Source organism: Camelus ferus, chromosome X (genome assembly GCF_009834535.1).
Source record: "Camelus ferus isolate YT-003-E chromosome X, BCGSAC_Cfer_1.0, whole genome shotgun sequence".
Lineage (NCBI taxonomy): Eukaryota > Metazoa > Chordata > Mammalia > Artiodactyla > Camelidae > Camelus > Camelus ferus.
In genome coordinates this window covers 69,222,817-69,246,305 of record NC_045732.1, presented here as the reverse complement: position 1 = coordinate 69,246,305, position 23,489 = coordinate 69,222,817, and the positions used below count along the sequence as shown (strand labels likewise).

Below are 23,489 nucleotides of genomic sequence, written 5' to 3'. Positions count from 1 at the left end.
CCTGATCCATATATGAAATCTGAGGATTTTTAAATGTTAGCGATACATTTAAATATTTTTGAAAACACTGGTCTGGCCAAACAAACTTGCTTACTAGCTGGGTGACCTTTGGGTAAGTCATGTAACTTCTTGAGCCCCAGTTTCCTAATTGGTAAAAGAAGGATAATACTAGTAACCTATTTCAGAGGGGGAGTCTGAGGATTTAACGAGGTAATGTAAGTGAAATGTCTGTCACATAATAAGTGATTAATACATGACAGTTCTTCAGATGATTATTACTCCTAGGAGTTAAGGTCCCTTACCTAAGGAGCATCTCTTTCTAGGTGATTGACATGAAAGTCTCTACCCTTCACCTCGCAAGAGACCCCATTCCTTACTCAAGGGAATTCAGCTCCACCCTTGTAAGCAGAAGATGCTAAAGATGTGCTTACCCAGCAATTAGCCAGCGTGTATATATGGAGAGGGAGATGCATTTTTTTCTTAATATCCCTTCACACAGCAAAATCAGTGCTGACTGATTTACAGTCCAGCTCTGGGGAGGGGCAGAGGCAGCCTGCAGAAAGATTTCTTTCAGGCAGAAAGGAGGAAATTGAGGCAGGGAAGCTAGGCCGCCGTTCCCATCCCAGTCTACCTTCACTTCTTACCTGGGCCCCACCTTGGCTGCTAAGGCTTTTACACTGTCCTCTCTTATTCTTACATCTCCCTTTCAAGCGGTGGTTCTTGCCCCTGGCAACACAAGAGAATCACCTGGGCAGCTTTTGAAAACTACTGAGGCAGGGCCTTGACCCTCAGAGCTTCTATGACCCCTCACAAATTCATAAGCAAAATGGCATCCGGATGTGTGTGCATACATGCACTTTTCTGATGACTTGGTTGGGGCCTCAAAGGACAGTGTCCAAGATGAATGACATAAGCATTCATCTCTGTGGGGTCCTATGGGAGAGAGCTGTGGTTCTAGGCCTGCTGGGTCATCACACTGTATCTCTCCAGGCAGACAGGTCTTCTCAGCTCTCAGCCCCAGTTTCCTCATCGGTACCACAGGGATCAGGAATCACACCCGCTTCATTTCCTCAGGTGGTTGTGAAGATGTGCTGAACTACTAAAGCATGTACCAGAAAGGGCTTTGAAAAAGCCCAACCCCCTCTCCACAGGGAAGGACCCGTTATTACCAGATTAAGGAAGGTGTGGGTGGGGAGGTAACAGAGGCAGCGGGAGCAGCACTACACATCAAGAAAAGGCCACGCACGTTAACAAAGCAGCTCACAAACGAGAGCAAATTAATACCAGGCCCGGCGAGAACAGAACATTCGCACCGCAGGGGCAAAACACCCATTGGAACAGCTAGGCCTTAGCAGGGGCAAGGAAGTAGAAGAGGAGAGGGAGGGCAAACAAGGGCCAAGTAAGGGGATTTTCAATGCCAGGGAGGCCTGCTCTGGCTAAGAGCAGAAGAGAAGGGGTCAGCCATGACGGAGGGAAAGGAAATGGCGGCCAGCGTGCCAGGTGGGCCTGGGGAGCAGGTAACACCTGGCAGCCCTCGGTGAGGCGCGGGAACCAGTGAGGGGCACAGAGTCAATGCCCTGTTCGGGTGATAGCCGAAAGGAGTATCCCTCCAACTTCAACACATTTGGTCTCATCCTCTAGCGACCGGATCCAGACCGCAAGACGGAGGGTCACCAGGGTGCCTTCTACTAACTACAGAGCCAGGCCCCCCATCCCCTGCCACCTTCATTTTCTCCCTTTGTTGAAACAACAAGGACCCACCTGACTCAGAGGCAGGGAGTAGGGCACAGGTTAACTTAGAAAGCCTGTGACAAATCTTCACAGAGAAATGGCCTGGGGAGGGGCTAGGGTGTTAGACCAGAGTGGAGCCCTAGAGTAGGCAAATATTAAAAATACTGTATGGCTGATTGGGGAGAGGGAAGAGCCCCTACTGGGCCAGGAATTAACCTTTAGTTGCTGGATCCAGAAGAGATGGAGACAGTTGGAGGGCTCACGGGGTTTGGGGCAGCAGCTATTTACTAGTTACTCATTCAGGAACATGTGATAGTGGTACAAGTGTCCACTGGTGGAAGGTCAGTCCTGATCCTGGGGCAGCTGGAATAAGACTTGGAGGGTGGAGTGGATTCACAGGCAGAGACTTACCACTGGGAACCCGAGTGGTCCTGGCTGCAAGATGGGGTGGGGGTGGGCGATGAACAAATTCTCTTGGCTCCCAAGCAAAGGTGGGTCAGACATTGGCTACATTGTTGAATAGCTGTGCCAGGCTCATGCCCACTATGCCAACCCTTAACTCCCCTCTAACTCCCGTGCATACACAGTGCCCTGCCCAATGTCACCGAGTCAGGGCCCTCTCTGGAGGGAACATCAGTCCATCTCAGTGCCAGCTATCCTATAATCTGGGCATGTTAGAACAGGAAGGGTCCCTGGAAATCAGCTAATCCAGTGCTCTCTTTTGACACATGGGGAAACCAAGGCCTAGCTAGAAAGGGAAAGTATAGGGCCATACATCTCATTAGTGCCAAAGCTGGGACGAGCAGCAACATGTTCCTCCTCCCAGCCTGGTGGATTTTCTATGGCTTTCTTTGCTATTATTCCGAGTCTTCATTATAGTCGAGGGAAAATGCCAGAATCTCCTCAGGGCCAGCCTTACACATAGGTAAACATGATGTGATCAAATATGTCTCCTCAATTGCCTGTCACTGTGCCTGAAATTTCACCATCGGTGATTCATTCCTTGGATCTTGAAGCTTTCTGGTCTTTCAGGGGGATATAGATGGAGGATTTATTGACAATCACCAAGGAAAGGCTTTGCAAATTGGACTCGGGCTATATAGCTGGGGGAGAGCAGTGGCAGCTGGCCCAGGGAGGAAGATGCAGGCTGAGGTAGGCATGGGAACCCAGGGTAAGACTCTGAATCCAGGGCCCAGGCCGGCCTGAGGGGGCCAGGAGAGAGTATTTGATAACACCCACACACAAAGCTTTCGTCACACCCTCACTTGGACACTCAAGAAGCATTTCCCCAGGAGACTGCACTGTGACCCAGGAGGCCTGAATCACTGCTGTGTGGCCCACACTGGGAGAAGGGTGGGAAAGCGAAGGATAACATCGGGCTGTCTGGAGTGGCCGCAGGGGCACTTTATTAAGAGGAGTAGCCTGAGCGAGATGGATGTGACAAGGGAATCTATGACGACGTTGAGAGGCGCCTTGAGACTGCCAAGGGAGGCTGGGTGTGGAGTCTGCCGGTTCGGCGCCTCCCCCAGGGACCTGAAGTTCCCCTGGCCTGAGGCCGGGCTCCTTTCTGTCGCTGCCCCTGACTTCCATTCTGGTTTGGCTCCGGAGCAGTGGAGTGCAGCTCCGGACGTGGCTGGCCATGGTCCCCAGAGCCCTTCCTTTTACGCATTGGTTCTAGCATTTTTATATGGAACGGGTTTTGGGGTGACAATCCAGTGGGAACGGGGAGAGGAAGGAAGGAGGCTAGCAGATTTGTCTGGATATTGTTTGCCTGGAAGACCCTGTGTTCCCTCAGAGTGTGTGTTTACTTGTGGGTAGGGGAGAGTACTTCTGGAAATTTGGGAATTTGCCTTGTAGCTGTGTTTGCATAACAGACATAGTATTATAGTTTCAATTATAGGTCTGTTTGAGGTTGCTTGCAGGGGTGAACTGAGCAAACTGAAGACCCTCCCAAGGCTCCACTAGTTCTGTTGCAGATCCCAGTTAGTGGGGCTAAACCCAGAACCGTTGGCCTCCAAAAAGGTAGAGCCTCCACCCTTAAGGCCACCACTGCTGTCTGACATGAGCCCTGTGCTTGCTGAAGGTCTGTCTCTGGGGGTCTCAAGTGGTTTCTACCCAGATACACCTGGTGGGCTCAATTTAGTGGGAGGATGCTGCTGTTGCCAGGAATTTGAGACCCAGAGGCAAAACTGCCCCACTGGTTCCACTCAAGTTCCCCAAACAATCTCCCCAGCTTAAGATCAGGTCATTACTAACCCTGGTGTCTTGGGCCCTGCTGACGGAAGACGATATTTCACGGAGCAGAGACTCCTGCCCAAGTGCAGAATCAGTGATTTGGGGAAGATGGAATTCAGTGCAACCAATTTGGGACAGTCAGCCAGGATTTCTCTTAAGCTTTAGTTCCCAGCAGCCCCCTCCCACCTTGGAGACAGACTAATCCCTGACATTTGTCTAGTGGCTTTATACTTTTCAAAGCTCTTTCACATCCATTAACTCCATTGAGCCTCGAAACACCCCATGAAATAGGATGGAAAGGTGTTATTATCCCTGTTTGACCAACAAGAAAACTGAGGTCCCGAAAGATACATGACCCATCCAGGGTCACACAGCTATTTAGTCAAAGAACTAGGACTTAAAATGTGTTTCCTAATTGCCAGACCTGGGTGGGTAGGATATAGCTCAAGTGGTAGAGTGCATGTCTAGCGTGGACAAGGTCCTGGGTTCAATCCCCAGTACCTCCTCTAGAAAGAAAGAAATAAACCTAATTACCTCCCCCCTCAAAAAAAAATCTGTCCTAACTGCCAGACCTGTGTGCTTTCCACCTCCCATGTTGACTACCCCACACAACTATGAAGGTACCCAACACCTACCAATGGTGCCTGACACACAATAGATGCTAATAAGTATTTGGTAAATAATGACTGAGTGGATAAGCAGGGGCAAGGCGGGGAGGAATACAGGTTCTAAAACTGCTCTCTTTTTTACGATAAGAATAGAAGGGCAGGAATACTGTGTTATTTCATCATTTTGACCAGGAAGGAAGGAGCAAGACATCTTTCACATTCCACAGACGTCATTGCCATAGAGAAGCCATGGGGCTCAATCTCTGGACAAGGCTGCCTTCCACTCATCCTTTAAAAAGGAGTGGGTGGTGTGGGCCCTCACTCCAGTAAAAGGAAGGACTCAGAATCAGTCCCATGGGAAGAATTTCCTCTCCATGCTAGCCCCTTCTCTCCCCGTGTCTCCACCAGCGGTTCCCTGAGGTTCCGCGGTGGGAGGGGCATCTGAGAACACTGGCTACTTTCTCGTTTAGGGCTCTGTACCTGTCACCTTTGACCTTTCTAGCCTAACCCACATCTCACGGGCTCAGCGCCTGTCTCCTGGATAACACCTGGACCAAGACTACCTCCTGGACCCTTTTCTGTCTTCTTCAAGTCCTGGCCTGTAGTAGGTGAAGTGTCCGAGATACAGAGGGATGGCTGCTCCCTGGCACTAGGCATTGCAGTGAGGATCCTACCTCCCAGGACCGATACCTCCACCTCCACCGGCAAACTGACATGGAGTTGCCACCTGTCCCTAGTATTCTCAGGAAAACAGAGGAACAGGAGATGGAGACACCACTATTCAAATGTTGCTTTGCAGCAGCACAAAGTAACTTTTGAGGCAGGCAGCAGCGAATTTGCCATCCCTCGGGTTTCCAGTCTTGATCTCGCCGCTTATTACCAACTCCTGTATTTGGGTCTATTTGCTTTGATCCTCTGAGCCTCAGTTTTAATTTCTGTACAATGGGGAGGATGCTGGAATGAGAAAATGGATATAAAGCCCAGTGCCCGGCACTTAGTGCTCACCCAGCAGCAGCTGGATTACCCGCACGTCACTGTACTTGGAGCCTCCCCTCCCCGGCTCCCCCGCGGGGGCCAGTCCAGGATGGAGGGGGAGGGGGGAGTTCCTCCGCGGCGGATTGCGGAGCGGGCGGGCAGGCTGGCGGGAGGCAGCAGACGCCGTGTTTACCAGCTGCCTCGCTAGTTCGTCACCTCAGCTCAGCCGAGGCTCTGGGGCTGAGCCAGTCGCCTCCTTCTTTAAGATTCTGGTCACAGCAGGGGCTGGGTTGCTAAGGCAGGCGCGATCTTTCTCTTCCTACAGACGCCGCTGCCGCTACCGTCGGCGCTGGGCACAGCCGGGGGCAGCGCGAGGGGGAGACGGCCAGAGGGTTCCCGGGCCGGGCAGCCGCCCAGCCCCGGCCGCAGAGGGCCCCGACAGTAAGTACCGCGCGCTCTGAGCCGCCGGGTTTGGGATCGCCTGGGAAAGGGCCAGAAAGAGGGGCGCCCAGCCGATGAGGATGGAGTCTGTGGGGTTGGGGGGTCAGCAGCCGGGTGCTGGGGTCCTTGCTGGCCCTTTACAGAGACTCGGGGCAGCACTGGCGTGGATCCCCCGTCCCGGGTGCGCGCCTTCTGGGCGCCCGCAGTCGATGGATGGAGTTGGCGCGTCGGGAGCCGACATCCCTACCCCCATCTCCCAACCCCCCATCCCGAATCCCCAAGGAGCCGTTCGAGTCGTGGGGCCACCGCAGGCCCCTTGGCGGCGGCACCTGCGAAGAAATTGAAAGACAGGATGCGCGGGGCTGAGGGTTTGGGTGCCCGAGGAAAAGTGGCGGCGTAAGCGGGAAGTTTTCCGCTGGAGGTGGGGGTGGCAAGGGGGAAGGAGAGAGAGAAGGAGCGAGGAGGGCGAGAAGAGGGCGAGAAGCCGCCAGGCAGCTGCCCGAGGTGGGCAGGGGCGACCCCTCCAGGGACTCGGGCCCTGCCTTCCCCACCGCCGCCCCACCCCTAAGCTCCGCCTCCCTACCCCAGCCCGGAGCCGGGTGTCCGAAGTGCGTGGGCCTTCTGGGCGGCCTCCCCCCAGCGCCTCAGCTTCCCCAGGGCCAGGCGCACCCTGGCTGGTCTGCCTTCGCGTGGCCTCGGCGTTCACGAAGCATCGCGGGGCTGAGAAACAAGACCGCCCAACGAGGTGGTGCATTACTTACAGAAAGCTTGGCAGGTGGGAATATTCAGGTGCATACCTGTCACTCTTTTTTCCTGAGCTGTGTAAAATTCGGGAGGAGGGGGGTGGCGAGTGTCAGGGAGCAGTGTCTTAGAGCACAAAGGTGAGTTTATCCTAAGTCACTTAGTCTCATTCTTAAGAGAAGACCCAGATCTCCCTTTTGCTCCTCACCCCCACCTCTCCCAGACACTCATCTTGACGGAGAGTACTGATGATCACAGTAGCTACTATTACCATGTGCCAAACATTGTGCTAAGCTTTTTAGGTAGCAATGAGAATTCGTGTACAATAAGAACTGTAGCTGGCATTCACTCAGTGCTTTCTGTGTGCCAGGCACAGTTGTAAGTGCTTTAGATGTATTATATTTAATCTTCTCGACTCAGTGAGATAGATCCTGATTATTATCCTCATTTTACAGATGAGGAAATTGAGGTGGTGGAAATTGAGGGGTGGGCAAGCCCAAGGTCCCACAGCTCCTGAGCAGCAGAGCTGGGCTTTCTACCCAGTCTTACTTCCACACCCCCTCTGCTAACTACTAGAAATAGGATGAGAACTTGACTTTAATGAAGTAGTAATACAGGGTTTGTTTTCCCCACAGCAAAGCTTATTTATTCTATAGATCTGAAGTCAGGGCCCAAGGTCCAAAGAGATTCGAACCAATCTTCAAATCACCCTCATTGCATTCTGTGGGGAAAGTAAACCAAGTGAGCTGTAACTGGACAGCAGATCCTACTGGTAGGTGCCTAAGCATAACAATGATAATAGCCGTTGCTAATAGCCATTATTGATTGAGCACTTGTATATTTAATCTTCATGTAGGTACTTTGAAGTAAGTGCTATCATGAGCCCCACTTTACAGATGAAGGAACTGAGGCTCAAGAGGTTAAGTAACTTGCCACAGAATTGGGATTCCAGCTCAGATCCTCTGCCTCCAAAGTTCCTGTTGGAGCTAACCTTTGGCAGATTTGTGCAGGAGGCAGAGGTTCCCCCGTCGCCTTCCCAGCCAGTTGCCCAGAGCTCGGCACTGTTCCCTCCATTCCCAGCCCCCCGCCCTCCGCCATTTTCGTTGAAGAAGGGATTGTACAGGTTGGTGGAGAAAGGACTTCCTAAAGAAAACGGAGCATTCTGCATGGATTTGGGTTTTGTTGTTGTACTAAGCGCCGTGCCTGTAACATCAATAAGTTGTTCTGCTTTATAGGTTTTATTAATTAGACAAGTGTCTGGTCTGCTGGCTTGGAGCTGTTAATCCGACATCATGGCTCTATCTGAGTACCTCTGTAAGAATTATTTTCTAAAAGTTTTTCAAGCCTTATCTGCAATGCTGGGCAAAGCCATTTTCCCACCTCCTGGGGAGGGAGAGGGGGCTTGTCTTTTGGCCAGGACTTCAAAAGCTGGGACAGCAGCCGATACTTGAGTAGAAGAATTGCTGTGCCTTTTGATTTTTGGCCCTCCTTCCACCAGGATGGCCCCTGTGAGCCGGACAGAATGTGGCCGGGTCTGGAGGGACTCCTCCAGGGCACATCTGGCCCTGCAGTGGGGATGTTTGTCATTTCCCACCCTTAGCCCTGACCTATTCACAGAGCTGGCTTCCACGGACCTTCTTCAATGTGGGCATAACAGGGCTTTGGTCGCCCATTACTATGGCTGAATTTCCGTGTGCCTGCCAGCAGTCCACCCTTCCTGCCTCCTCCCATAAGAGGGGGTCTTCCTTGTGTAGCTTTTGAGTGGTGCAGAGGATGTGTTGCTAGTAGCCCAGTGCTGGGCTGGGTCCCTGGTGGTCCCTGTGGCCTCTTCTGAGTGCAGTGTATCATCTCAGAAGGCCACACAAAAGGGGCCACTGGGTAGCACTTGTCCTCTGCCCTCATTCCTGTAGCCAGAATTTAAAGATTTGCTTCAGTTTTGCCTGAATTTTTTCTATGATTTCTTCTTTTAATGCCAGTGGCTTAAATACCTAGAGGTTTCCCTCTTTGCTGAATCTTCTCCTTTCCTGGAATGCCCTTCTCTGCCTCGTCCATCTGCTGGGCTCCTGTTCACCTTCAGCTTGGGTGGGAGTCATGGGGAGGGGGGAATGGCCCTCCCCTGTACTCCCATAGCATCCTCTGCTGCCCCCTGTGGTGCCAGGGGACACATGGTTTTATATTTGTCTGTTGACATACCTGCCCCCACCTCAGACTGCCACTTCCCCGAGGGGAGAGGTTAGCCCTAGTTTATCTTCAGTGCCCAGCATTGTGCCTGGCACAGAGTAGGTGCTCAGTACATCTTTGTGGCTCATATGAATGAATATGATCTAAAAGCCGGTGGAGGGAGCTCCTGACTTGCAAGGGACTCTGCTGTTGTTCCCCTTACAAGAAGGCAGGTGGGAGCAGAGCTTGCATTATTCCGTAACAAAGAGTCCCAGTTCTGTGGACTTAAATCACTGAAAAAATATAAATACACTGTAATGCCAAAACCTGAATGCCTGGGGAAAGACTTTCCTGGTTAATAGAACATTCTGGGTAACCGAGGGTTAGGCCAAAAATACACATTTATTTTTTTCTTTACTCCTTTTGGTTCTTTCTACAGTGTCTGGGTCTGGTTTTCTACCTTACTGAATTGAGTTTGGGGTCCATCATTGAATCTGTGTCGCCAAGTAGGAAGCCTGTGAGTTCTTGGGATTCCCTAGGGATCTGTCTCCCCCAAGCCTGGTTGCAGAGTAGGGTGTGATCTCGTTACTACACCCACCTCCACCAGAGACAAGTCTACAGGCCCTTTAAGGTTTGCCGTTTTACTGCCACTCACATTGTGGAAACAGACAGGGGTCCCCAGCTAACAACATGGGGGAGGTGCAGTGTTCACTGCTAACTCATATCCTCTGAGATAGAAAATCAGCACCTGCTCTTGCCCTTCGCTTTTGTTCAGCCTCACTTCTGTTCTGATTCCATAGGATCTTCCCTTTTTCCTTAGGAAAGACCTTAGAATTCCTTCCTCCCTCTCAGAGAAAGATGCAATTAGGCAGAATAAAAGGTGTCTCATTGCCCTGCGGCTATAGTTGGTATCTCTGGATGCCTCCAGATGGGGTGACATGAATTTACCAAGCCTCTGCTAACATAACCTCTTTTGTCAAGTTGCTTCTCGACCTGATTTCTGCCCTATCCCACCCCCCAACCATGCACTCGATGGACAGCTTGGAGGTGGTGCCCAGAGGGGAAGCCAGGGCTTGCTCCCTCACTAAAGGTTAGCCCGGCACTTGCTGGGCATGGTTCTTGGGCTTCAGATACCACCTGCATCATCTCAGGCAAGGAGGGAGCAAATGGGCCATCTAGGCAAAACAGCAAGAAGGATGTGCCTTTCTCTGTCCAGCTATGACTAAACTGGCTTGCCCATCTCCTCACAGGCTTCCCAAGTGGGGCGGGGGGGCACTGGGGAGAGGACCTGATGCCCCAGCAGAGCCAGACATGAGAGAGGGAGTGAAGAGAAGGTTTACTCACTGTCTCCCTGGGTCAGCTCCTGCTGCTTGCTCCCCCAGCCCACCTCTTCCCAGCATCCCCTCCCCCAGAACCCCAGCCCCTGACTCAAGCTGTCCCCTTTATGCTTCCTGCCACAGCGCCCCTCCCTGCCCCTTCTGTCTCTGGGCCTATTTTCAGTGCCCTCCCCCTCCCCGGGCCCAAATCTGGCCCCTCCTAGAGTCCCCAATTGCACTCTTCGTCCAGAAAGCTTTTCCCTGCTGCTTCTGGAAATGAGCAGAGAGTGGACAAGGGTGATGTAAATAACTTCCCAGATCCCTGGCAACTCTGAGATTCTCCAGCTATTTGAGCAGAATCAGTGGTTGGGGGCGTCCCAGGCTGGTGGCCTAGGCCATCAATGCCTGGCAGCCTCACAGACAGGAAAGAGATGGCACAGCCAGCCGCTGAGTAGGCCCCCATTTGGCTTCAGGAGGCTTTGCCTGGAGCCCCGTGCGGCCAGCGCCTGCCAAGCAGCCCCCGGAGGGGCGCTGTTTGAGCCCTGGGTCTTTGGCTGCTGGAGGCAGCTACTTGTTGGGATGTTCCCAGCAGCTCCTGTCCACACCTGCTCCCCCTGGCCTCCAAGCCTTGTTTATAGTTCAGCCCTTGGCAGACTAGAGGTTAGAATCCAAGAAGAGAGAGTGATCTGGGTGGCCAGGGACCCTCTCCCAGCTTAGCATTCTGTGCCAGAGCTCTGCAGCCCAGCCTGGCCTCGGAAAGATGTGTTCACTGAGGGGAAGAATTCGGGCCTGCGCTCCCTTCCCTGCCAACTCCACTTTTCCCATCATGACCATTCCCTCCCACCTTCTGGAATTCTCTCCCCTTCCTGTTTTCTCCTCTTGATTTCATTCTCTTTCACAAGAAAAAGACAGCCTCTGGTGGCTAGGGAATTGGCTCAAGTTAGGACAGTGTCCTGGGTTCTTGTCCTGAGGCTATTTCGTATTTCCCCCTCACTCGCCACATCCCCATCTGTGAAATGTGGCGGGTGTCATCCTGCTGTCAGGATGGCAGAATAGCAGTGCCCTTCCTCAGCGAGCTCAGTGGCTGGAAGTTCTATTCCAGAAGGCTCTCATTACCGCGTGGTCCTAGCGGGAACCTGAGGGCAGAGCTAGGGGCTGCTTGAGGGCATTTAGAGAGCCGGCCAGGCAATGGACCAGGCCTCCAAAAAGTTCAGGCAAAAGATCTCTGCCAGCCTCGCCTTCTCCAAGCCTGTCCTTTCTCTGTCACTGTCTCCAGGGCCCGCCTCTTGTCTCCGTTCTCTGCTTCTGTCTGGGTTTCTTGGCTTCACCTCGCCTCTCTCCTCCCTACTGGCTCTGGCTGGCCCCCATCTCCTGCTCTGCTGTCTTCTCCGCCACTTCTCATCTCTCCCCCTCTGGCTTGGTCAGTCTGTCTCTGCCTCCCTCAGAATGCTTGGTGTGGGATGTGGAGTGCGGGGGCTGAGGGGCCCAAGATTCTTTGGAGTGACAGAACAACTCCTTCAAGCTCCCGTGAATGTTTCATCACTGCAGTTCCCCCTCACTGCCTCTACTGGTGACGAGTGAGGGCTAAAATGCAGGGATCTCCCCACTAACTCTGCCACAGCTCAGTGGCAGCAGCTTCAGACCTTGTGACCCATGGTGCCATATGGCATCAGCATCACATCTGGCACAGCCCTCACATCTGTCACCGGGCTGGCAGCCCCAGCAGGGAAGGTTTAGGAGCATGTCTGGGCATATTAGACAAGATATCTGAGTCTATTGTATGTGTAGCCCTTGAGGGGAGAAGTGGAGGGGATCGGCTACCAAGAGGGTCCTCTGCAGCCTCCTCTCAGAAGCATCATGGGGTTGGTCTTTTGTGAGGTGACTCCAGGCTGCCAGGTATTTGTGGAAGGACAAATGACTTTGGTCTGTCTGCCTGCTCCCCGGTGACCTGCTAGAACAGGTGCCAGGTGTCTCCATTCCAGCCCTCTTGGGAAAAGCAATTGCTTGGACTACCAGAAAATGAATCCAGACACCAGAAGGTCTTCCAGAAGATGCCTCTCCAGGCTCAGCTGAGGAGGAAGCTTCAGGGCCATGAAGACCTGGAGGGAAAGGGGGAGGAAAGCGCTGGAGGGAGCCCTAGGAAAGGAACCGAATTGTCTACCCAGAGGCTGTCAAGAATGGAAAAGACTATCCAAAGTCATCCTGTCCACTCCCAAGCCTCTGGTCATTCTGAAAGAAGAGTTGTTTGCCCTTTAAAGAAACATTCCTTCCCTGAGAAGGAATAGCCATTAGATGTCCCATCCTGGTATTCCTCAAAGGACTAGAGACATCCTGGCTGTGATTTCTTCTTAAATTGTAGCCCTCCTCATCCTCTTCCTTTTACCTCATTCTCTCCCTATTTTTGTTTTAGCCAAGGATGTGGAAGGGTTTCTCCCATGGCCCAGACTCCCCATCTAGAAACCTGTCTTTCATAGGCTGAGACAGAACCAGTAGGCATTTAATAATGAATTTCATGGAATGGCCAGAGGATTCTAATCCATGTGCCTACAAATCACTCCTATCTGTGCATCCATCAAGCCATTTAGAAAATATTTATTATAGCACCTACTATGTGCCAGGTACCATGCTAGGTGGCAGAGGTAGACTGTTGAACAAGAGACACAGTCAATACTCATATGGGGTTTACAGCAAAGTACTCACAGAAATGAATATATGATTACAGATTGTGATCAGTCTCATGAAGGAAACAAACAGATCGGGTTGCAGTGATAGGAAGAGAAGGGGTAGAGTTCTCAGGGAAGACCTCTGTGAGGAGGTAATGTGTAAGTGGAGACCCAAAGGGTGAAAGACCAGCCATGTGAAGAATGGGGAAAGAGGTTTCCAGGACAAAAAGTATGTTCAGTGGAAAGATCTGGAGGTAGCATAGAACTTGATGTGTTCAGAAACTGAAAGGAGGCCAGTAGCGCCAGATTGTTCTAGGCAAGAGTAAGAGTAGCATAAGAGAGGTTGGCAAAGAGGGCGGAGGAGATCACAACGGGGCCTCGTCAGCCGTTGAAAAGGAGTTTGGATGTTCCTCACTTGCAGTGGGAAACGTGTACAGTGTTTTAAGCAGGGAAATGACAGGATCTGATTTGGACTTCTGCAATATCTGTAGAGACCAGACTTAAGAGGGGTCTGCAGTGGCTACAGGGAGACCAGGAAGGAGGCTGCTGTAGCCATCCAGGGTAGAGATGCTGGTGGCTTACACTAGGTGACAGCCGTGGAGATGGAGAGAGTTGATCAGATTCTGAAGGAACAGCTGCAAAGACTTATTCAGGGATTAGAGGTGAGGGGTGAGGGAAAGGGAGACACAGGACTCAAGACTGACACTTTTCTGGCTGAAGCACTGAAGCATTCATGGTGCCATGTACTGAGAGAGGAAGGCTGACAGAGGCTTAGGCTTGAGGGGAAAAAATCAAGAGTTCACCTTTGGACATGTTAAGTTTGCAATTCCTCTGAGACACGGGAGTGGAGATGTCAGACAGATATTTGGAATATAGGAGCTTGGGAGCTCACAGAAGAGGTGTGGGTAGAAGGCGCATTTGGGAGTTGTCTGCATGTAGATGGTATTTCAAGGCAGGGGGCTGATAGATCACCTGAGAAAGAGAGTAGAGAGAGAAGAGAAGGCCTGGGACTGAGTTGGGAAGAACTGCAGTCTCCAGTGAGTAAGGAGAGGGGGAGAAGCCCACAAAGAAGACTAAGAAAAAGTGGGCAGAAAATTAATTGGAACGTCAGGAAATAGTCACAGAAGCCAAGGAAAGAGAATGTTCCAGGAAGGAGGGAGTGGTCAATTGTCCGAAGCTGGTTAGGGGCTGAGTCAGATGAGGACTAAGAGATAACCATGAAAGCCACTGGTGATCTTAACAAGAGCAACTCTGGAGTGAACGATGTAGAAGCCAGATTAGACTGGATTGAGGAGCAAGTAGGAGATGAAGATGTGGAGAGAATTTGTGGAGAAAATACACTAGCATGATTCTGCAGAGGTGAAGAGATGATGATTTGGGAAAGAGAGTGAGTGCCCAACGGAGCAAAATCCTTGAGAAGATGAGGATCTCCTCTATGGTACCCGAGTGTCAAGGAACAGACCTGCCATAGATAGAAGAAAAGAAAGCTCCTCCATTTCAGCAGGACGGAAAAAGGAATCCTGGGTACAAATGCAGACAGGGCAGTGTGTAGATTCGGTGGTGGTAAGATAAAGGAACTCTCATTTGATTGCTTCTCTTTGTTCAGTAACAGATGGGATAAGATCGTCTGAGACTTGTTGGGACAAATGGGGAGGTAGGAAGGATGGAGGAGAGAGGAGGGGCTATGAAATAGTCATCTTAGAGAGTGAGAAAGTGATGGCCAGATAGCATTGAGAGCCTATAGCGGGTTTGAGACCAAGGGTACAAAGTGAATGCCATCTACCCAATTGTGTGGTTCTTCTCCAGCTGCCTTTAGCTGCTTGGATGCAGGCGCAGAGAATGCATGTGGTTGAGTTTATTGAGGAATGAGGTTTGCAAAGCAAGAATAGCAGACGAAGTAGAAGTAAGGAAGTAGAAGGTGTTTGCAAGAGAATGACCATAATGATAGATCACTATAGGGGCTCTGACATGGACATGAAGGGAAGTGAAGATAAGAAGGAGCTTGAAGGAGAGGAAGAAAAGGAATAACTCTGGCCAAGTGCTTAAGGAAGACCTCTCTGAGGAGGTAACATTTAAGCTGAGACCTGAAGTCAGCTCTGCAAAGAACAGAGGAAGAGATTTCCAGGAAAAGGGAACAACAAATGAATAAGCGATTGCTATGTGAGCCAATTAGTCCTGCAGTGGGAGTTCTTGTGGAGTTAGACTGGACGAATAGATGGAGAATACAGAGTGGGATGTTGGCAAGGGAGATTGGGGCAGTGGTCCAATATCTGATGACCACCCAAAATCTCTGTGATGATGGAATGAGTGACTGAGTGAGGATGGGAGAAGCAGATTTTGGAGGCCTCTTCATCAGCATATGGATGTTGAATTCACCAATGATGATATCAAGAGTTGGAGTGGGCATCAAAAAACTAAAAATAAATCCAAAAAATAGAAAATAGAAAATAACAATAACAAGTATTGGTGACATCGTGGAGAAATTGGAACTCTTGTGCATTGTTGTTAAGAATGTAAAAAAAAAAAAATAGTCACTGTGGGAAACAGTATGGCAATTCATCAAAAAATTAAACATAGGATTACCATGTGATCCTATGGTTTCACTTTGGGATATATACCCCAAAGAAGTTAAAGCAGAGACTTGAACAGATTTTGTATACCCATGTTCACAGCAGCGTTATTCATAATAACCCAAAGTTGGAAACGACCCAAGTGTCCATTGACAGATGAATAAAATGTGGTTCATAGAGACAGTGGAACATTATTCAAACAAAAAAAGGAAGGGAATTCTGACACATGTTACAACATGGATGAATCTTGATGACACTAGGCTAAGTGAAATAAGCCTGTTAAGAAAGGACTAATTTTGTATGATTCCACTTATACGAGATTCCTAGAGGAGTCAAATTCGTGGAGCCAGAAATATAGAATGGTGGTTGCCAGTAACTGTGGGGAGAGGGAAATGGGGTATGAGGGTTTAATGGGTACAGAATTTCAGTTTGGGAGGATGACAAAGTTCTGGAGATGGATGGTGATGATGGTCGCACAACAATGTAAATGTGCTTAATGCTGCTGAACTGGACGCTTAAAATGATTACAATGGTACATTTTATGTTAGGTACATTTTACCACCATAAAATAAAAAGGGTTAGAGCAGAGGGCAGATCACATGTGACTAGGAACTGAAGTCCTCAGTGAGTGTGAGGACGACTCAGGAAGTCATAGACAGCAATGAGGAAGGAGAAGGTGGTAGAGGTGGACACCAGGAATATTCCTCAAAGGAGCAAGATATTTTGCAGAAGGGAGGAGGAGTAATGGCGTTGGCAAGCCAGGAGGCTCCTACCCCACCCTACAGATCCTGAAGGTCTTGAGGTTGGAGAGGGGAAAAAAACTCCAGTTTCCACTTGAGAGGGCTGGTGGGCAAGTGATGTCCTCAAGGAATAAACCAGTCTTCCATTGAGAAAGAAGGTGAAAGGGCACTTTCAGAGAGTCAGTTAAAGCTATAGAGGAGTTCGCTGTTGGCTGAGTGTTCTAGAGCACACAGTGGAAGGGTTTGAAGGGAAGAGAAAGGTGACCTTTGGGGATGAACACAGCGGGGATGAGAGTGGGTTCTGAGGGCTGACCGGAGTTGAGTGGACTTCTTTCTGGTGGTGACTGAAGTTAACATGCATGCGAGGCCTGCTGGGCTGAGTGTCCCCTATGGGAGGGTGAACTGAGAGGCAGGTAGGAAGTCAGTTCTGGGGCTGGAGTCTCCAGTATGTCCTCTCTGCTGTGGTGGCTTCAAGGGAAGCTGCTCTGACAGACAGCACTGGCGTGGCCCTCTGCTCACTGGCAAAGGAGCAGTCTGCTGACTCTCCCACCAGGTCTGCTCACTGCCTGCTACTTAGTCCACAGATTCTACACAGCAAAAACCGTGTAGGAAAATGAGCCCTGGAGCAGGACAGAAAGTGGTTGACATTGCATCTCCACCAGTGTGTAGATTAGAGGTGGATGTCCCAAAGCAAGCTACTTAATCTCTTTCCCCAGATCTCAATTTCCCTATCTGTACAATGGCAATAATATCTCCTTGTGGGAGCGAGGCCATATGTACACAGTACCTGGTACATCGTGAGTCCTCAATAAACAACAGCTATTGTTTTCAGCACTGTCTTCTCAGCATCTTCCTCTTCTTAACTCCCAGATGTTGTGAGTCCTTGGGCTGTTCTTGTGCAGACCAGACTCTTTAGTAAGGCTAAGTGGTGCCCTATCTATCCAGATCTTTCTCTCCTTTTCGTTAATGCAACCTTACCTGTTTTATTTCATATCCTTTTAGAACTCTCCGTATTCTCTCCTGGGGTAAATCTGATTCAGCCTATGAGTCCTTTGTTTGCATGACTTTATGTATCTGTTCTCCAAGGTAGCATTTGTGTTTGAACTGGGGCCTTCAATGCCATAACCCAGTGGAATAAAAAGCACCTCAGTTCTCCCACCTGATTGTGACCCTCCCATTGTCTGAGAATACCATTCTTTTAGATCTTGCTCCTCAAAATGTGGGCTGTGGACCAGCAACATGGGCACCACCCTGGAATTTGATAGAATCTTAAACTTTGTTCCAGACCTACTAAATCACAACCGTTCTGGCCATATCCCCCAGTGGTGCGTATGTCCATTCAAGTCTGAGTAGCGCTGCTAGAGTAAGGAGCAGCTAGCCCAAGTGAGGGCTCCTTTACTGGAAGAAGGATTTATGTTCAAGTTCCTTACAAGAGGGCACCAGAGCAGTTCCTTCAGAGTCGCCAGGAAGGAGCTCCCATTCCTGCCACAAGGAGAAGATAGCATCTCCTGGGGTCCCAGCTGCCAGGCTGGATCTCTGGAGCTTCCCGGAGAGTCAGACTCCTGTGATTGGAATCAGAGGGCTAATTGGCCCCATGTGGCTCCATATCCTTCCAGTTGCAAGGGGAGTGACAAGACTCCCCAAGGAGCCAACCAAATGTAAAGAAAAAGGAGCCAAAGGCAAGGAGGGCGGGGAACTAAAAGCTGACGCCTGGCAATTTAGCTGTTACATACATTTCTGTTTTCCTGCCCCAAAGTGCAGGGAAGAGAGCAGCAGCTCCAAATCAATCCATCTTCTTCTCAGTTCACCTGTCCTTCACCTGCGTCCTGCCTAGCAACTGTTGTCAGCATGTGATCCAGCCCCAGGTCCCTCTTTGGACAGCAATAGGGGGATCAATTTAGCCCACAGATGAACTGGAGTCAGGGTGTCCACAGGGAGCCAGGTCATCTGAGAGCTGGGACAGCTGCCTAGAAAACGTGGAGACAGAGCGCTCTGTGGGGCTGCCACTTAGAGGCAAGGTGTTGATGGGGGAAGGGCCTGGATTGTGTGAAGCTGCTGAAGTTCATCTCCGGCACCCGTTCTCTGCTCCTCCAGCCAGCCTGAATAATGCTACCAGGAATATTGCCACCGCTACATCTACGTGATATGTTTCACCTTCCAAAGTGTTTCTGTAACCATGATCTCATTTCATTCTCCCAACGACGCTGAATGAAGTGGATCAGAGGCAGATGAATTAAGATGTGGGCTGGCCATCCAGACTTGGCCAGGATGTGGAGAGATGCTGGCTGCAGGGTTGGGCCAGCCCTGAGATGGAGACCGAATAGCCAGAGGGTCCAGGACCCTGAGTGGGTGTAGGTGGGGGTGCTGGAATTGTGGGCCCAGTCCAAGAAATTTGGCTCTGGCTGGGGCCCTCATTGGCCTCTGTCTTGGAGGCTGGGGTAGTGGAGGAGCAGAGACCTAGCCTATTTGGCAGGACAGTTAGAGACTGTGAGGAGATAATGAATATGAAAGCACCTTTTCTCGGATGAGGTAATGGGTGTAAAAATGAAAAGAATCACGTGGCTATAAAGTGTCGTTATCATTAGGCAGAAGAGAAAGGCTAGACCTTTACCTGGGTCCTGGGTCACTGACTACAGAGGGAGGGCAAGCCTGGTGCAAGGGGAAGGGTTACCTTTGGGGGCCTTGGGTGGAAACGGGGCAGACTGAAGGCACTGTGTGCTTTGGGGCAAACAGAAGGAAATAGCAGGTCCCAGAAACAAAGCTGGTCTCGGGGTGGAGAGATGCTTCTTAATTTTGTTCAGGGTGCCCTGTCTGAAGGGACCAGAAGCCAGAAGCCAAACATCCTTCAAAGTCAAATTGCGTATTTCCCCCAGGAGGCCCATCACGTGGCCTGTGGACAGCTGAGCTCCTGTCATCCGTCACTGCTTGCCTTCAGTGTCACTCCCAAGTCTCCAGGCACTTAGCAAATTTCACAGGGACTGAGCTGCAGACGCTGAAAGATGCAAACCCTAGGAGCGAAGGGATGGCTTCCATTTGCATTGCAAAATGGCCTTCTGGTCCCTTAACAGACGTGTTTCTTTCCTGACCCCAGATACTAGGAAGGCCCAGGCAGCCTGAAAACAGGGCTGCTTGCAGAATTAGGGGAGGACCTAGTTAGGGACCTCCATTAGGGACAACCCAGGGACTAACTGCTCCAGTCACACCTAGAGACATGCCTGTGCCTGTGGGAGAAATAGTGGGGTCCCCTCTGGGAAGATGGGGGCTGCCCATGGACAGAGCTTAGCCTCTTGTCTCTCTTCCCATCACCACCCTTTCTTGGCTGTCCAGCACTGTTCCTGCCTCCTCCAGGGAGCCCTCTCCAGTCCTCCACCCCCTTTTCTGAACACACAATTTAGACCTAATTATGGAAGTCATATTTTCAGTTGGCACTCTAATTCTTTTGTTCATTGTACACTCGTCTCTCGCCCCCTATCCCCACTAGACTGGAAGATGTTTGAAGGCAGAGATCTTTAACTTCTTATGTCCCCCGAGGCTCCAACTGTCTGGCTAGGCACTCGTTAAATACTTGTTGATGGATTAACATAGTCAAAACAGTAAAGCAGAAAACTTGTTATCACGAAAGGCTCTTAGCTTGTTGGTTCCTCTGGCACTAGGAGTGTCTATTTTCATGAGTATTGGCGGTGCCTCAAGGACCAATGGAGACTGAAGTATCCCATGCTTTGGGAAAAAAAGGCAGCAAAAGTGAGGCTGCCGTGGCCAGGGGACCCTGAGTGCGAGACAGTGAGTCAAGCACTTCCATGGGTGCCTGGATCTTCCTTGTGGTGTCCCTGCTCCTTCCGCCATAGGCTGTGCAGCCCGACAGGCTCTCATCATCCAGGCTGCCCTGGCTGGTGCCCATGATGGAAATGAGCTGGTGTCATCCCAAGAAGAGGCTGTTTTAGTGCCACTGAGACGAGGTTGATTAGATGACTGGAGACAAAGGGCTCATTTCGGAAACAGCCCCAGGGGTCAGGCAAGACATTCGGCAGCTACAGGAAGATGTTCTCTGGCTCTTTTCAAGGCCAAGCTCCTGCCTGCTTTGGACCAGGAACAAAAAGGAGAGAGGTGCCAGCCTGAAGCCATCCTTGCCGAGCCTCTGTCCTGGGAGGTTGTCTATCCAGGACACCAGACAGCCGTGTTCCAACTTCTAAGTGATTTTCTGTTGAAGAGTGACAGTTTGTCTTACCAGTGTGGGAGGAAAGGAGCCAGTTTCTGAATTCACCTTCAGGAGGCTTGACTTCATCCTTACAGCCCCTTCTACCTCCCTAAGGGGCACCAGTCAGAGCCCAAGCCAGCTTGGGTGCAGCCAGAGTTGATGTGGCTGGATTCAAAGCAGCCACGGTATGTCTTCCTTCCTGAGTTCTTCTATGAGAGAGATGAGCCTGGGACTATGACTTTCTCTTGTGTACAATTACTCTAAAGCTTCCCACCATCCCTCCCATCCATAGTCCGGAAGCTCCTCTCTAATTACCAAATTTGTGTCCTGATAAACAACCTAATTGCTTACAATCATTTGCTACTGAGGAACTTGGTATTCTTAGCTAGTCAGCAATCACTCTCATCGTGTCAGAACCTCCCACTTCTTTTCCCAACCTTAGGCTAGTTTGATTAATTAGCTCCTGGCCCTTTGTATCTTGTTCAGACGGGCCCTGCCTGAAACCTTAATTTTAGAGAATACTCACACTGAGTCTAGAAAACCCAACCCCACTTATTAGTCCAGAAAGCCTGTGCCAAGTCTGGGAGCTGAGGCTCTGAGTCTCTTGGCTCTGGTCCCTTCTCTTCCACCTCCACATGCCCTGTCCTGCCCACTGGCCATTCATTCCCCCTTTTTGCCTCTTTCCTTGCCCTCACACCCATTGCCTTCACAAACTCCAGGGGTCCCAAGCCTTCAGTCCTTAGGGCTCTTCATTCAAATGCTTCACTCAGACCCATCCTGGCGTACAGTATGCCTCACCCTGTCCCTTGCCAGAGACCCTTTATAAAGTCCTTGTATAATTTCTAAGCTTCAGTAAGTGAAGTTGTGGGCATCGGGAGCACCATCTCTAATCTCTTCCAAGTATTAGGCAGCAATTTCTCTTCTCCCAGCTCGTCTGGGGTTCAGGTCTGCTGGCATTGTGCACAGTTGTTCTTGTCCCCATACCCAGTGCCTTTTCAAGCCCAGGGTCCCCATGTCTTCTTGCCCATGGGAGCCGTCTTCCAGTTGTCCCATTAACTGAAATAAGTTGGCATTATGCACAGTTGTGTAAGGGGATGGTCCTCCACCTTAGCCCATTTGTTTATATATGGCATCTTAGTCATTTATTTTTATATATAACCTATATAAGGGATAGCCAAGTTTAAAATTATGCAAGGACTTCATGAAGGTGCTCCATGTTCTGAAATGACTTCACATTGCTTCCCCCACTTAACTTGCCTGTTTTGTAGGCCCTTCCCTCAAGGTTTTGGTTTCTCTTAGGAAGTAAATAGCCGATTCAATGGGTGATACCACTTAAACTTCCAAAGAACAACACATTTGTTTTTGGGCTCCTTCTAGAGTCCCAGTATCTTGAGGAAAGGACTAATGTCAGGCTCCATGGCACCCGTTTCCTCTGTTGGCCCTGGCCCTGTAGACAAGCAGCTCCTCCTTTCTAGACTCTTCTTTTTCCAGTCTGAAATACCAGGCGGTCATCACTTTGCTGGGTCTGCTGGGGTCAGAGGGTGTAGGAAGCTATGTGTGTGAACTCCCGGGTACCATGGCCAGCGCCCTTATCGCTGTCCCTCCCCCAGCTGCTTTTGAGGCTTAGTTGCCTTTGCATCTTCTTTTGCTCCCATCTTCCCCTTCCCCTCAGTCATGTGATGCAGGAAGAGAGCACAAATGATATGGAATGTGGGCAGCTGCCAGCAGAGACGCTGCGACAAGTGACCATTCACCGGGACCCTATATATGGCTTTGGCTTCGTGGCTGGCAGTGAGAGGCCTGTGGTGGTGCGATCTGTGAGGCCAGGTAGGTGTCCCTCAGAGTGTCCCCCTGGCCCTGGCTCCTACCCCCCCTCAAACACCTACACATCTTCCCAAAGATCAGAGCACCCAAGTAGAGTGTGTTGCCAAAGAATTCATGAAGAGTGGGTAAAGACTTGCCAACCTATAACTGTATGAGGGAGCTGGTCTTTGAAGACTTAGCCACACAAACCACTGAGGCTGCTTAGGCTCTAGACAGAGGCTGCAATTGATGGTTTACTAGGGCCTGGGTCTTAATAAAGCTTCCCTTTGCATAGACCCTTCATAGAAGAGCCATACTGCCTTGGATGAGAAATACCTATCCAATTCAATTCAACAAGTATTTATAGATTGCCTACTCTAAGCCCAGCAAGGTTACAGGGAAGAACAAGACAGAGTTACTGTCCCCAAGAATCTAGCCATCAGGCTGTGGAGACTGGTACATACTCATGAAATAGGTCATTCATTGAATACTGGAATCAGGATAGAGACCATAGGTGGGAGAGGAGGGGAGGGGAGAATGAAATCTCAGAATGCCACAGTGGTGATACCAACACTTCCCATCGATGAAGCACCTACTGTGTGCTTTACATCACCTTGTTTAATCCTCACAGCCATGCCTGCGAGGTAAGTAATAGCATTCTTATTTTACAAATGAGGAAAGTGAGGCATAGAGGAAGGGAAATGACTTGTCCAGGGCCACTCAGCTAGGAAGTGGCAGAGCTCGGATTTGCACCTGAGCCTGTCCGAGGCCAGGAGGGGGAAGCAGGGCTTGCACGGGACTGGATGGGACTGACCAAGCAAGAGCCCCATTGGAACTGTGAATGAAATGGGAGAGGGCCTGAGCACCATTTTGTTCTGAATCTGCTCGGCATTGACAGAAAAGACAGACGGAGAGGAGCTCTGTTCCTGACTTGCTGGGCCTGAGGCTTTAGATGTTTACAAGAGTTTCTCACTCAGTCAAGAGGAGCAGCTGGAGTACAAACTGGTCTAGCAGAAATTTGATGAATTTCACAATCCTCAAAGGAGAAGAAAAAGATTTTTGTAAGCTCGCTCTTCAACTCGAGGGCATAAAGGAAAAAAAATTCAGTACAGGAGATCGTGGCTGACCTAAGGCTCCTGAGTCAGGCATGCAGTTTGGCAAAAGGTTTTTGAGGCTCTGATCCAAAATCAGATTTGGCCTGGGAAAGAGGGACCAGATAAAACTTAGTCACAGACCACCGGGAGCCCAGGCTTTAACGTCAGAAGAGACAGAATTCACAGGGTCACTGCAGGTGGTATGATAGTGAAGAGG

General features: G+C 50.4%; 1 protein-coding gene across 15 annotated transcripts in view; it reads left to right on the top strand.

The window, feature by feature from the left end:
• FRMPD3 (FERM and PDZ domain containing 3) overlaps positions 1-23,489 on the top strand; it is a 121,958-nt gene that overhangs the window by 43,691 nt on the left and 54,778 nt on the right. For 4 of the 15 annotated variants that reach the window (XM_032474867.1, XM_032474878.1, XM_032474862.1 and 1 more), the window contains 2 exons: positions 5,875-5,990; positions 22,048-22,202. In XM_032474867.1, coding sequence (XP_032330758.1) covers positions 22,055-22,202 — 148 coding nt within the window. In that variant the 5' untranslated portion in view covers positions 5,875-5,990; positions 22,048-22,054. Of the gene's footprint in view, positions 1-5,821; positions 5,991-22,047; positions 22,203-23,489 lie in introns of those variants that run through there. The other 11 variants (XM_032474874.1, XM_032474872.1, XM_032474870.1 and 8 more) reach the window with 7 other exon arrangements.